Genomic DNA, 15,670 nt, shown 5'->3' with positions numbered 1-15,670 from the left:
TGACAATTAAAAATATACAAGATTTATAAAGATACATTATCATACAATTATTATTCCAGCATCAAATTATACAAATAGGTAATGAAAATAGGGGAGGGGGAGGGGGGAGAGAGCAAATCTGCTTACCCAGGTCCCAGCAGACCCCAGGCGCAAGGCCCAACACCAACGAATGATCTCCCACGGCAGCCTGGGGGAGCTAACAAGATAACAGGATAGTAAGGATAAGTGTATATCGGAATTAAGGTAACCCAGGTTGCCATATACAAAAGGAGGTGATATATCAATTGGTGAGTATAGAGAGGGGGTGATGACAAGGGGGTTGAGTGAAATTGTGAAGGATATCAATAATTGAAAGCGTATTATGTAAGGCATAAAAGATTACAGGGTGACCAACCAAATAGGAAAAGGCAGTGGTAAACGAGGCATAAAGTGTTATATGGGTGGAAGGGTAAACAAAAGAGGAAATGGGGCCGTGGAAAGAGAGGGGAGTGGGGGTGGAGAGGGGGATAGGGGAGTGGGGAGGAAGGGTAGTAGGGGATGGAAGGGAGTAGGGGGGGGAGGGAGGGGGAAGGGAAGGAAAGAGGAAGAGGGGGGAAAGGAAAGGAGGCGGGGGAAAAAGAATGAAAGGGTGGAGGGGGATGGGGAGAGAAAGGGGGAAAAAAGGGAAGGGGGGGGAAAGAGGGGGAGGGAAGGCAGAGGGTGGGATAGAAGGTAAGAGGGGAGGGGGGAGGGGAGAGTGAGGAGGGGGGGGATGCAACAATGTGAACATATGGGTGAATAGGGGGCAAAAAGTACCTGATAATAGTCAAAGCATGGAAGGGTTCCCGAAGGGGACACCCTGCCAGGGACTGGTTCCATAATAAGGTAAAAAAGAGGGTAATAATGAGGACTGCAAGCAATGGGCAACCACAAACCAAGGCATGTAAACCTAAGCCTAGGCCAGCTGCAAGGTAAAATACAGTAGTTTAGAGATACATGATGTTAGTGCCCAGGGGTATGGGACTTAGGTAGAAGGGTGGGTGGGTACTTACCATAAACTTGTACCAGGCTGGTTGAGGTAAAGGCACCCAAGGGCAGCAGACCGAACCGTCCGGTTAGCAGGCATAGCCCGCTATAAATAGCTCCCAACCCTGCGATGCTGCGCCGTACGTCAATGGGACGCCAGCGCATGACGTCACAGGGTCAGAGGTTCCACACGGCGCGCGCGCGAAGAGATCGCGCGCGCACGCATGCGCACCGGCCGCAAGGCCAAGGGGACACCGTCCCAGCCAAGGCCGGTGCAAGAGGAGGGGGCGGTCCCGTGTAGGAGGCCGATCCCTCCACCAGGGACCTCACCAGGCCGCCGCGGGAGAACACAGGGGGAGGGGCCCGCGCCGGCGCTAGAAGCCAGGACCAGGACTGGGGAAGCAGAGGTCTCAGTAGAACAAATTGTGAAAACAATAATATAGGGTTGATAAAGCATAATAGAAGTAGAAACAAAATTGGAAAAAACTGAAAAGGCTTTATTCAGGTGAACTAGGGATGGTAATACCCTAGATACCGGTGCAGTAATCCCACAGAGACATAAACCCATAGCACCTAATTGCATGATATGCATATAAGTTAAGGAGGGCCAAAGACAATGCCACATGATTGGGTAAAAACATGTGGATAGAGGGCGGGTAGCCAGGGTAAGGGTGTCTGGCCGACCTATTGGGCATCTGTCTCGGAGGGTTGCATCGGGGCTAAAAATTAGCCATAAAGTAATATCAAGGGGTAAAATTGCGTATGCTAGAGGCCCCCCCAACAACACACAAAATTGTGTGTCAGTGGGGGTTGATTAAAATTGAGGGGTGGAACAGATGGGGTCCGCATGGTGGGGGGCATTGGTGGCCCTTCCACTAAGACAGCCTACCCAGGTGTCCCACTCGACAAAAAAACGGGTGTGTTATCCACCCAATGTATACAATTAGGGCAAAGGCCTCTCTAAAGTAAAATATAAAAGTAGCAAAGGTGCATATGTACCATCATCCAGAAATCAATATCAAAAAGGCGGTTGGAAGCCTGATCCCCAGTCAGGCGACCAAAAATGGGGCATATTGGACTATTACGGTACAGTAATTAAGGGTAACCATAAGAGCGAGTAACAACAGTAATAAAAATTATAATTCATTTATTGATGCAACGGACAGGACATGGTAATACAAGAACATTTAATAAAAGTACAGGCATATCACCAATGGATTCGATAGTATACAGTACAGCACAAAATCTCAGATATCATATTCCTCGACTAGTTTCGCGGACACAATCCGCTTCATCAGGAGGTTATCTGGAGATAAGTTTTTCTGACTAAACAGTCTGAACCTGACAATTAAAAATATACAAGATTTATAAAGATACATTATCATACAATTATTATTCCAGCATCAAATTATACAAATAGGTAATGAAAATAGGGGAGGGGGAGGGGGGAGAGAGCAAATCTGCTTACCCAGGTCCCAGCAGACCCCAGGCGCAAGGCCCCAACACCAACGAATGATCTCCCACGGCAGCCTGGGGGAGCTAACAAGATAACAGGATAGTAAGGATAAGTGTATATCGGAATTAAGGTAACCCAGGTTGCCATATACAAAAGGAGGTGATATATCAATTGGTGAGTATAGAGAGGGGGTGATGACAAGGGGGGTTCAGTGTCCCCCTGTGTTCTCCCGCGGCGGCCTGGTGAGGTCCCTGGTGGAGGGATCGGCCTCCTACACGGGGACCGCCCCCTCCTCTTGCACCGGCCTTGGCTGGGACGGTGTCCCCTTGGCCTTGCGGCCGGTGCGCATGCGTGCGCGCGCGATCTCTTCGCGCGCGCGCCGTGTGGAACCTCTGACCCTGTGACGTCATGCGCTGGCGTCCCATTGACGTACGGCGCAGCATCGCAGGGTTGGGAGCTATTTATAGCGGGCTATGCCTGCTAACCGGACGGTTCGGTCTGCTGCCCTTGGGTGCCTTTACCTCAACCAGCCTGGTACAAGTTTATGGTAAGTACCCACCCACCCTTCTACCTAAGTCCCATACCCCTGGGCACTAACATCATGTATCTCTAAACTACTGTATTTTACCTTGCAGCTGGCCTAGGCTTAGGTTTACATGCCTTGGTTTGTGGTTGCCCATTGCTTGCAGTCCTCATTATTACCCTCTTTTTTACCTTATTATGGAACCAGTCCCTGGCAGGGTGTCCCCTTCGGGAACCCTTCCATGCTTTGACTATTATCAGGTACTTTTTGCCCCCTATTCACCCATATGTTCACATTGTTGCATCCCCCCCCTCCTCACTCTCCCCTCCCCCCTCCCCTCTTACCTTCTATCCCACCCTCTGCCTTCCCTCCCCCTCTTTCCCCCCCCTTCCCTTTTTTCCCCCTTTCTCTCCCCATCCCCCTCCACCCTTTCATTCTTTTTCCCCCGCCTCCTTTCCTTTCCCCCCTCTTCCTCTTTCCTTCCCTTCCCCCTCCCTCCCCCCCCTACTCCCTTCCATCCCCTACTACCCTTCCTCCCCACTCCCCTATCCCCCTCTCCACCCCCACTCCCCTCTCTTTCCACGGCCCCATTTCCTCTTTTGTTTACCCTTCCACCCATATAACACTTTATGCCTCGTTTACCACTGCCTTTTCCTATTTGGTTGGTCACCCTGTAATCTTTTATGCCTTACATAATACGCTTTCAATTATTGATATCCTTCACAATTTCACTCAACCCCCCTTGTCATCACCCCCTCTCTATACTCACCAATTGATATATCACCTCCTTTTGTATATGGCAACCTGGGTTACCTTAATTCCGATATACACTTATCCTTACTATCCTGTTATCTTGTTAGCTCCCCCAGGCTGCCGTGGGAGATCATTCGTTGGTGTTGGGGCCTTGCGCCTGGGGTCTGCTGGGACCTGGGTAAGCAGATTTGCTCTCTCCCCCCTCCCCCTCCCCTATTTTCATTACCTATTTGTATAATTTGATGCTGGAATAATAATTGTATGATAATGTATCTTTATAAATCTTGTATATTTTTAATTGTCAGGTTCAGACTGTTTAGTCAGAAAAACTTATCTCCAGATAACCTCCTGATGAAGCGGATTGTGTCCGCGAAACTAGTCGAGGAATATGATATCTGAGATTTTGTGCTGTACTGTATACTATCGAATCCATTGGTGATATGCCTGTACTTTTATTAAATGTTCTTGTATTACCATGTCCTGTCCGTTGCATCAATAAATGAATTATAATTTTTATTACTGTTGTTACTCGCTCTTATGGTTACCCTTAATTACTGTACCGTAATAGTCCAATATGCCCCATTTTTGTTCGCCTGACTGGGGATCAGGCTTCCAACCGCCTTTTTGATATTGATTTCTGGATGATGGTACATATGCACCTTTGCTACTTTTATATTTTACTTTAGAGAGGCCTTTGCCCTAATTGTATACATTGGGTGGATAACACACCCGTTTTTTTGTCGAGTGGGACACCTGGGTAGGCTGTCTTAGTGGAAGGGCCACCAATGCCCCCCACCATGCGGACCCCATCTGTTCCACCCCTCAATTTTAATCAACCCCCACTGACACACAATTTTGTGTGTTGTTGGGGGGGCCTCTAGCATACGCAATTTTACCCCTTGATATTACTTTATGGCTAATTTTTAGCCCCGATGCAACCCTCCGAGACAGATGCCCAATAGGTCGGCCAGACACCCTTACCCTGGCTACCCGCCCTCTATCCACATGTTTTTACCCAATCATGTGGCATTGTCTTTGGCCCTCCTTAACTTATATGCATATCATGCAATTAGGTGCTATGGGTTTATGTCTCTGTGGGATTACTGCACCGGTATCTAGGGTATTACCATCCCTAGTTCACCTGAATAAAGCCTTTTCAGTTTTTTCCAATTTTGTTTCTACTTCTATTATGCTTTATCAACCCTATATTATTGTTTTCACAATTTGTTCTACTGAGACCTCTGCTTCCCCAGTCCTGGTCCTGGCTTCTAGCGCCGGCGCGGGCCCCTCCCCCTGTGTTCTCCCGCGGCGGCCTGGTGAGGTCCCTGGTGGAGGGATCGGCCTCCTACACGGGACCGCCCCCTCCTCTTGCACCGGCCTTGGCTGGGACGGTGTCCCCTTGGCCTTGCGGCCGGTGCGCATGCGTGCGCGCGCGATCTCTTCGCGCGCGCGCCGTGTGGAACCTCTGACCCTGTGACGTCATGCGCTGGCGTCCCATTGACGTACGGCGCAGCATCGCAGGGTTGGGAGCTATTTATAGCGGGCTATGCCTGCTAACCGGACGGTTCGGTCTGCTGCCCTTGGGTGCCTTTACCTCAACCAGCCTGGTACAAGTTTATGGTAAGTACCCACCCACCCTTCTACCTAAGTCCCATACCCCTGGGCACTAACATCATGTATCTCTAAACTACTGTATTTTACCTTGCAGCTGGCCTAGGCTTAGGTTTACATGCCTTGGTTTGTGGTTGCCCATTGCTTGCAGTCCTCATTATTACCCTCTTTTTTACCTTATTATGGAACCAGTCCCTGGCAGGGTGTCCCCTTCGGGAACCCTTCCATGCTTTGACTATTATCAGGTACTTTTTGCCCCCTATTCACCCATATGTTCACATTGTTGCATCCCCCCCCTCCTCACTCTCCCCTCCCCCCTCCCCTCTTACCTTCTATCCCACCCTCTGCCTTCCCTCCCCCTCTTTCCCCCCCCTTCCCTTTTTTCCCCCTTTCTCTCCCCATCCCCCTCCACCCTTTCATTCTTTTTCCCCCGCCTCCTTTCCTTTCCCCCCTCTTCCTCTTTCCTTCCCTTCCCCCTCCCTCCCCCCCCTACTCCCTTCCATCCCCTACTACCCTTCCTCCCCACTCCCCTATCCCCCTCTCCACCCCCACTCCCCTCTCTTTCCACGGCCCCATTTCCTCTTTTGTTTACCCTTCCACCCATATAACACTTTATGCCTCGTTTACCACTGCCTTTTCCTATTTGGTTGGTCACCCTGTAATCTTTTATGCCTTACATAATACGCTTTCAATTATTGATATCCTTCACAATTTCACTCAACCCCCCTTGTCATCACCCCCTCTCTATACTCACCAATTGATATATCACCTCCTTTTGTATATGGCAACCTGGGTTACCTTAATTCCGATATACACTTATCCTTACTATCCTGTTATCTTGTTAGCTCCCCCAGGCTGCCGTGGGAGATCATTCGTTGGTGTTGGGGCCTTGCGCCTGGGGTCTGCTGGGACCTGGGTAAGCAGATTTGCTCTCTCCCCCCTCCCCCTCCCCTATTTTCATTACCTATTTGTATAATTTGATGCTGGAATAATAATTGTATGATAATGTATCTTTATAAATCTTGTATATATTTTTAATTGTCAGGTTCAGACTGTTTAGTCAGAAAAACTTATCTCCAGATAACCTCCTGATGAAGCGGATTGTGTCCGCGAAACTAGTCGAGGAATATGATATCTGAGATTTTGTGCTGTACTGTATACTATCGAATCCATTGGTGATATGCCTGTACTTTTATTAAATGTTCTTGTATTACCATGTCCTGTCCGTTGCATCAATAAATGAATTATAATTTTTATTACTGTTGTTACTCGCTCTTATGGTTACCCTTAATTACTGTACCGTAATAGTCCAATATGCCCCATTTTTGGTCGCCTGACTGGGGATCAGGCTTCCAACCGCCTTTTTGATATTGATTTCTGGATGATGGTACATATGCACCTTTGCTACTTTTATATTTTACTTTAGAGAGGCCTTTGCCCTAATTGAAGACATTTCGTAGCTTATCCAAGCAACTTCTTCAGTTTTAAAGAGTGTCAGGAAAATACCCCAGCATTTATACCCACACAGGTAGCACCAACTCCTTTAACTAATCACCATGAAAAGACAGATGTTATTGTCAAAGAACAGGATTGGAAGTGTGCAAATTGTGGAACCACCATGTTCTAATTACATAATCCCTTTTTGGTGTCAGAAAGACTTCATAAGTGGAAATCCTTCTGTTTACATGGCTGAAGGTGTGAATTGTTGTCAAAAAGCTTAGGCTGAGATGTTAAAATGACATTATACATAAAGAGTAAGTGTAAGATAGATGGTGCAGAAGTCCCCCACCCCTGCTCAGTGATGGTTTTTCCAGTTTGACACAGTTGGCCTCTTTCACGCCTCCTGCAAACCAGTCTTGACCTGTAGAATTTGCCCTCCTACATTGAGCAATTTGTTTGTTGAGAGCAGTGGCGGCTGGTGGTAAAATTTTTTTGGGGGGGCGGCAAACAGTGCACCCACAGCCAACTCCCCCCCCCCCCGGTCTGGTCGGTCAGGTCTGGAGCACTTACCCCATATATGGCAGGCATCATGGGCTGCGGGCATCACAGGCGGCGGGCATCACAGGCGGCTTCCCCTTCTCTCCTCCGCGGGCATCATAGGTGGCGGGGATTAATGGGCGGCTTCCCCATCTCTCCTCCACTGGCTTCATGGGTGTCGGACATCATGGGCAGCTTCCCCTGCTCGGCGGCTTCCGTCTCCTCCCTCCTTTGGCCAATCGGAACGCTTTCTCATGTCTCAGAGATGCTTCCTGATTGGCGGGGAGGAGATTCAGTTTGAAAATGGCGAATAATCATTCGCTATTGTCACACAACTGGGTGGGCTCAGTTCACAGTGCTCTGCGCCCCGAGCCCACCCTATTTTGAAGCTTACTAGAGCCTCTGGCTCTATTCAGGTGCTTCAAAAAAACACCCCCAATATTGGAATTAATGCATCCGGCGTCCTGCAAGGGGTCAGACGCATGGATGGGGGGGGCGCCCCCTTAATTGGACGGGCCGCCCCTGGTTGAGAGGTTTTTTGTCTCCCCAATGTACTGGTTTTTGCACTCCTCACTATACTGCACTGCACATAGCAAGTTGCTTCGCTTGTGTTTGGGTTTTGTCTCTTTTTCATGTTTAAGCGTCTGTCCCTGTGTATTGCTGTGCTTGAAAGACACATATAGTAGATGCAATGTGGGGCAAAGATCCTTCTGATTTTTTCTGACACTCCAGCTACATATGGGTTGACTATATTACTGTGTTCTGTCTCTCCTATCTGTTCGATGGTCCTGTATTTTAGCTTGACCTTGTGGATGTTTTGATGAAAGCCCAGTCTGAGTACTCTTTAGATGTCTGTTGCATTTCTTGTTCCTATCTCAGCCCAATGTTGCAGAGTCTATGTTCCAGTGGTTAGTTGGTACTAAAAAGCAGATACTGCTTGTTATTCTGTATATCAAACTGGAACAACCATCTTTCACATATAATGCTGCTCTAACATCTATACCCCAGCGTTTTGACAATAATTCACCCTTTCGGCCTTGCAGATCGAAGATTAGCACCTATGAAGCATCTCTCACACCAAGAATAGGGTTATGTAACTAGAACAGGGTGGTTCCAAAATTTTCACACCTTCGATCCTGTTCTTGAGCAATAACATCTGCCTTTCCATGGTGACTGGATATAGTTGTAGGTGCTAGCGGCTTCAATAATATTGCTGGGGTATTTTTCTGACACTCATCAGAGCTATACATTACAGTACAGTTACAGTTAAATGTGACTAACTACTACTAGATATACCTTGACCTGGATAAATGAACCTTTCTCAAATTAAACCCTAGGAAGGAGTCAGGATTTCAAACAGGAGAGGAAATTTGCAAAGAAGAGCAAATGTGTTTATAGACAGATTCATAACAAGTTTGTTTTCCCTGCTCTAGAAATACAAACACGTTATTTTATGTATTCTGCAAACACACAGCTTCCCCATTGGTATACCATCTCCTGATCTCCTGTTATGTTGGCTCTTCATCTGTTACAGCTCTTCTAAAGCTGCAGTCTACATCTGGATCATGTGCCATGGAGACAGACAATGCCAGGCCGGCCTGCATGCCTGAGAGGGGACAGAAGCTGCAAGACTGGACAGAGTGCGAGATCTCTGGATATGGGAGGCAAGAAGAATGTAAGGAACCAGAAACGTTTATCATATGGGCATATAACTAAAACCAATACATTTTTGCTGATGTGATTTTTTTTTTTCTTTTTGCTACTGCCCCAGAAACTTGATTTTAACCCCTTCCCGCCGAGCGTACGCAGATGTGCGTACCCGGCTTTCGGGGGTTATACCGGGATGATGCCCGCAGCTGCGGGCATCATCCCAGTACTGTTTTTTAGAGCCGGCGATCGGCTTTCCAGGGATAACAGCCGATGTGGCTAAAAGCCGCTTGGCTGTTATACCGGAGGAGCGGGAGGGGACGTCCCCCCTCCCGCCACCTGCCGCCGCTCTTAGCGGGCCTCCCGTTCCACCAGGAGGCCCGATCAACAATCCGCCTCCTCCGGCGGCTAGTGACAGTGTGGAACGAAGCCATAAGCGGCTTTGTTCCAGTCTCCTGCATGTAAACCCAGAAGCGACGTTATGACGTCACTTCCCGTTTACTCGGCTGCCAATGGCGCCGGTTTTTAAAAAATATACAGTATTCAGAATCGCCGAAAATGGCGATCTGAATACTTTGAAGTGCAAAGGAGGGATCGGGGGTCTTTTAGACCCCCGATCCCTCCATAAAGAGTACCTGTCACCACCTATTACTGTCACAAGGGATGTTTACATTCCTTGAGACAGCAATAAAAGTGATCAAAATTCTTTTTTTTTTTTTTAACACAATTTATTAATATAAAAATAAATAAAATGAATAAGAAAAAAAATTTTTTTAAAGCGCCCCCGTCGCCGCGAGCTTGCGCAGCAAAGAAAACACATACGTAAGTCGCTCCCGCATATGTAAACGGTGTTCAAATCACACATGAGAGGTATCACCGCGATCATCAGAGCGAGAGCAATAATTCTAGCACTAGACCTCCTCTGTAGCTCTAACCTGGTAACCGTAAAAAAAATTTAAAGCGTCGCCTATGGAGATTTTTAGGTACCGTAGTTTGTCGCCATTCCACGAGTGCGTGCAATTCTAAAGCATGACATGTTTGGTATCTATTTACTCAGCATAACATCATCTTTCACATTATACAAAAAAATTGGGCTAACTTTACTGTTTTCTTTTTAATTCATGAAAGTGTCCCTTTTCCCAAAAAGTTGCGTTTAAAACACAGCTGCACAAATACCGTGTGACATAAAATATTACAAAAATCGCCATTTTATTCTCTAGATTCTCTGCTAAAAAATTATATATAATGTTTGGGGGCTTTAAGTAATTTTCTAGCAAAAAATACGGATTTTAACTTGTAAACACCAAATGTCAAAAATAGGCTTAGTCATGAAAGGGTTTCAAAACAGATATTTTAACAGAACCATTTAAAGTAAATTAAACTGCCTTAAAATATTTCAAAGGTAACAGTAATGCTAAATTGCATGTACTCTGTGCAGTCCCTAAGATCCTAGGCCCAGGCGGCACAAGGAACCTTGTTGAGCATATGCCTTAACCCTCCTATTGCTTTGCCCCATATAGGGGGAAATACTTGCCAAGTGGCAAAGTGGTGCTAAGAGTCTTGAGACATCACAATGGGGCCATACACCTCAAGTCGAACTTTAACCAATCCTTTTCTCTTTTATTTTAGTTTCTGCATTCTACTCTGATCAGCTGAAAGAAGGACATGTCAGATTATTCCCTGATAACATGTGCACTCCAAAGCAGCTTGACGACCGAACAGTGACTTCCAACATGCTGTGTGCTGGTGACACAAGGAACCAGGATGATGCCTGCCAGGTAACATAAGCACCAAAGGAGGGGTCCCCCATCAGTATGTTATGCTTTTATGGACAGTCACTTGATGATGGATGGTCCTGGATGATGCAGAAAGTGGTGCTGATGTGATGATATCAGCTCTGCTCTCTGAATCAATACACTGCCCAGAGAATGAGGCCATGACACCCTGCTCTCAGTATTTCCTCAGTCTTTCCAGTTGGTGAGACAGGGCATTATTCTACTAGGAAGACTGAGGACATCTTGTGGAAAAGAAGAGGTCCTGAAAGGGACAACTGCTAGTTAAAGATTAGTATTGCAATCAGGAGTGAGGATTTCCCTCATCTCCTGTGCCAGTGAAAACTTAGAATTTTAGGATTTTCGATCACTTTCTGTCCTGGTGACACCTATCACCAAGACAAATGGACAGGGTGGATTTCCCTACCAGGCACACAGAGTAGTTAAAATCTAACAGAGGTTCTAACTATTCCACATTATTTCCAAAATTAAAGAAAGGTTTGGCTTTAGTATTACTTTAAGCAGGAAGTTTTAATAACATTCATTTATATTTAAAGATAACTATTAAAAAAGGCATTTAAAAATCTGTATAGGAAACAGAATAAATAAAATATTGAACAACAAATGAAACAGAGGTATTACTTTCAAAGGAATGTTTCAATAATAGCTCAATGTACAGTGTGTAGTTGTGTACACACTGTAAATATGCTACAGTTTGCCTTTAATTAAAGACTATCATTGACAGAAACAAATGCACAAAAATAATAATGGCAGAAAATACCCTTTACTATTTAATGTCCAGCTTGAGGCTCCATTCACACTAGCGCATTTTTTGATGCATTTTGCAGAAATGCATGGGAATTTTTTAACATGGGTTCCTATGGAACATGTTCACATCAATGCCTTTTTGTACCTCTGCATTTTTGGAAAGGGTCAGGGACTTTTTTTCATGCAAAATGCAGCGTTTTGCATGTAATACAATTCAATAGACCAGCATCAAAAACGCATGTGCACCGTTTTTACAGCGTTTTTGCAGCGTTTTTGATGCGTTTTTGGCGTTTTTTTTGTTTTTTTTTTTTTATTTTTTTTTTTAAACTGTAAAAAAAAAAAAAAAACCCGCAAAACGCCGCAAAAACGCTGTAAAAACGCTACAAAAACGCTGCTCAAAAACGTGGCAAGCATGACAAAAAAAACTCCAAAAACGCTTAAAAGCAACATGCATAGGTGTGAATCGAGCCTGAAGCTGTGTTTCTAATTTGAGTGGATTCTGCTGGGCTGAATGACCCTCTTGCTTTTTGAATATCTTAGGAAGTCTTGAGGTTAGATAGCCCTGTCTTTTCCACCCTCAACAAAACAGAATAAAAGTCCAAGGATGAGAGTAAGAAGCAGTTGGGTGACCCCAGCATTAATGGGCAGAAGGTCCACCACCCAAGGCCCAGAGATATAAAAGAAGCCAGTGGATTTATTGTACTGTATTTGAGTCTAGAGACTTAAGTCTTTTTCTAGGGTAGGTTGCAAAAATAAGGACATGGCAAGGATGGGGATAACTACTGATTTCCCAGTGTTATATAAAAGTCAAGCTTAACCTTCTCATATATGTCATTTTTTTTCTTGCAGGGTGATTCTGGAGGACCCCTGGTCTGTCTCACAAATGGACGCATGCATCTGTTTGGCATTGTTAGCTGGGGTGAAGGATGCGGACGAAAGGGAAAGCCTGGCGTTTACACCAAAGTGACTCAGTACCTAGACTGGATAGAACACCACACGGGCCTTCGAATGTACTGATATCAGAGACTTTGGACTTTGTAACAACTTTAAACCACTACAAAGTCTTTTGAGATGTCAGGGACCATAAAACATATCGGTAAAGAACTCTTACCATTGGACAGAGGCCATTTCATGTTCTAAACTAATATTTTTGAATATGCGGCCTGTTGATTTGCCAGGAACTGGTGTCCCCCCTGGTGCTTGATGCTGAATAATAATACAGAACACACTGGTGCTCTTTTATAAAGATGTCCAAACACCAACTGCATCAAAAACTGTTAAGTATGAAGATGTCATCAGTGACTTGACTAATGTGCCAGCTTCTCATATCTGTGGGAGATTCTAATGGTGAAACTCTGGCATCTGTGTGTGTCTCCACCCTACCCAAAAGATCATGAGGAAGATTTCACTGCTTTACAGCCGGTCTCCAAAATGATTTGTCTAGTCTATGTTTTGGAACTTACATATGTATAAGTATACATACATCATCTGGCTTTTTAATCAGCAGCAGTCAGGTAGATCTGGTGGCTATCTCTCAACTATGAAGCCTTTAAGGGATGTATGAAATCAGAATTTGATTAAGGGCCTTTGTCGTGGGCTTTGGGCTTGTGTCAATGGCATTAGTTGACATCGTTTTAAGAAGCTTCTGAGATCATTCAGAATTCATTTTACTTGCAATTGACCTCCTTCTCACCTACTTCAAGCAGGCTTTGCATTCCCATAGGCTTGCATAGGAATGGAAACTTATTTGAAACCAACAAAAGCCCAATGATACAGGCCCTTAGTATGGCAGTTGGGAAGTTAAGCTGGCCATACATTATACCATTTTCTTATTCGATTTACTTTATATTTACCTTCAACTATGTGGTGCAAGGGCCTGCCTGATTGCATACAAATTGAAAGTGTTTATGTTTGACTTAATATTATATGGTTTTGGTAAATCTAAAGGAAAATTGTACAATAAAATTGTATGTTGTATGGCCAGCCTTAAGCCTAGTACACACCATGAGTTTTTTTTTTTTTTTAGTACAGCCTAGTGAGTTGAACGAAAAAAAAAACTGACAGCTTCCATACAGCTCCGGCTGCCATACACATGGGCTAAATGTGGCTGATTTTTATTGAACAGGCCAATGTCACCAGACATTCGGCCTGTGTGTACTAGGCTTAAGTCTGTAAGTAAGCACTGTCTGTACTACATCAATTAATCAATTACAGGTTTTCTGATTCTAACTGACATTGGAGTATATATAGTACACTGTGAATGGCTGCCGTAGGCAATGTCAAAGACACTAATACATGATGCTCTTGCTCAGCATATAGTCCCTGGAGGCAGACCATCGTTTATCAAAGTGTCTTTCAAAAAACTGTCTGTGTTCCCCTTGCAGCAACCAAGCATATTCAGACTTGCAAAGGTAAAATAAAGGCCTAAATCTGCATTAGTATGGGGAATAAAGAGGGTGCTTATAAAAGATTTTGATCAAGCACGTTCTGATTGTAAATTATATCTATACTTAATTACTAGGGAGGAATATATTTAATATGTGCAATAGAAATAAATAATATTTATTGTTTTTTATATTTAACCTTACTAAGACCAAGTAAACACTTTAAAGTGTAACGTCAGGCAAAAATAAACTTTGCATTAATAAAACATCAGCCTCTCAATTTTATTATATATTATTGTAAAACTTTCTTGTTTACAAAGTTTTTACCTATTAATACTGCCAATTGTACTATGATTCCCTTATTTCCTGAACAGGGCCAGTAACACAATAATACTTCTGCTGAGGTTGCAGCAGTGCTGTCAACCTCTCCATTTTTTGTTCACATCGTATTGAGCATTGACATCATGACGTCAGCACTTGCTCCCAACTGACAATCCCTTTACAGTGATGGTGACACCAACATGATGAGGTCACTACAACTCCTCTCCTCTTCCCAGCTTCATTTTGGTGCATCTCCTTAGATGCTGTAGGTGCGCCCAAGATCTTGCCCACGACCCAGGTGGAAAAAAGCCCTTGTGATGTCACATATTCTCACCCCCCTCCCAAAAAAGGGCATTTAGAGGGATATTTCTGTAAAGAAAAAAAATAAATATCCTTAAAGAGAACCTGACACTGACGTTTTCTTACTCCCCAACTTGGCTATCCCAGCCTTTCTGCCTGCCTAACAATTAAGCTAAGATATTTCCAATACCATGAATAAATACAGCAACAATGGAGATATAGAGTGGCACCTGAGTCTGCTGCAGCTGCTGACATCACAACCAAGATGATGGTGCCCAGCAGCATTCTCAGACTTTTTGGATTTCTACAAAAGGGAGGCTTTTTCTGTAAATGACATGCATTAAATAAACGCACCGGCCACTTTATTAAGTACACCTTGCTAGTACCGGGTTGGGCCCCCTTTGCCTTCAGAACTGCCTTAATTCTTCGTGGCATAGATTCAACAAGGTGTTGGAAACGTTCCTCAGAGATTGTGGTCCATATTGACATGATAGCATCACACAGTTGCTGCAGATTTGTCAGCTGTACATCCATGATGCAAATCTCACATTCCACCACATTCCTAAGGTGCTCTATTGGATTGAGATCTGGTGAGTGTGGAGGCCATTGGAGTACAGTGATCTCATTGTCATGTTCAAGAAGCCAGTTTGGGATGATTTGAGCTTTGTGACATGGTGCATTATCCTGCTGGAAGGAGCCATCAGAAGATGGGTACATTGTAGTCATAAAGGGATGGGCATGGTCAGCAACAATACTCAATTGGATCCATGCTTTCATGTTGTTTACGCCAAATATTGACCCTACTATCTGAATGTTGCAGCTGAAATTGAGACTCATCAGAACAGGCAACATTTTTCCAATCTTCTATTGTCTAATTTTAGTGAGCCTGTGCAAATTGTAGCCTCAGTTTCCTGTTTCTAGATGACAGGCGTGGCACCCAGTGTGGTCTTCTGCTGCTGTAGTCCATCTGCTTCAAGGTTCGGGGTGTGTGTATTCAGAGATGGTATTCTGCATACCTTGGTTGTAACGAGTGGTTATTTGAGTTACTGTTGCCTTTCTATCATCTCAAACCAGTCTGCCCATTCTCCTCCGACCTCTTCCTCCACAAACTGCCACTCACTGGAGATTTTCTCTTTTTCGGACCATTCTCTGT

At 44.8% G+C, this 15,670-nt stretch overlaps 1 protein-coding gene across 1 annotated transcript in view; it reads left to right on the top strand.

The window, feature by feature from the left end:
- Window positions 1–14,162, top strand: part of PLAT (plasminogen activator, tissue type) — a 49,174-nt gene extending 35,012 nt beyond the window's left edge. The window contains exons 13-15 of the mRNA XM_073622320.1: window positions 8,860–9,000; window positions 10,602–10,750; window positions 12,362–14,162. Of these exons, the coding sequence (XP_073478421.1) occupies window positions 8,860–9,000; window positions 10,602–10,750; window positions 12,362–12,529 (458 nt within the window). The 3' untranslated portion in view covers window positions 12,530–14,162. The remainder of the gene's footprint in view (window positions 1–8,859; window positions 9,001–10,601; window positions 10,751–12,361) is intronic.
- The last annotated feature ends 1,508 nt before the right edge of the window (window positions 14,163–15,670 follow it).

This window comes from Aquarana catesbeiana, linkage group LG03, assembly GCF_042186555.1.
Source record: "Aquarana catesbeiana isolate 2022-GZ linkage group LG03, ASM4218655v1, whole genome shotgun sequence".
Taxonomy (NCBI): Eukaryota; Metazoa; Chordata; class Amphibia; order Anura; family Ranidae; genus Aquarana; species Aquarana catesbeiana.
The sequence above is the reverse complement of the archived record's forward strand: the minus strand, read 5'-3'. Positions and strand labels throughout refer to the sequence as shown.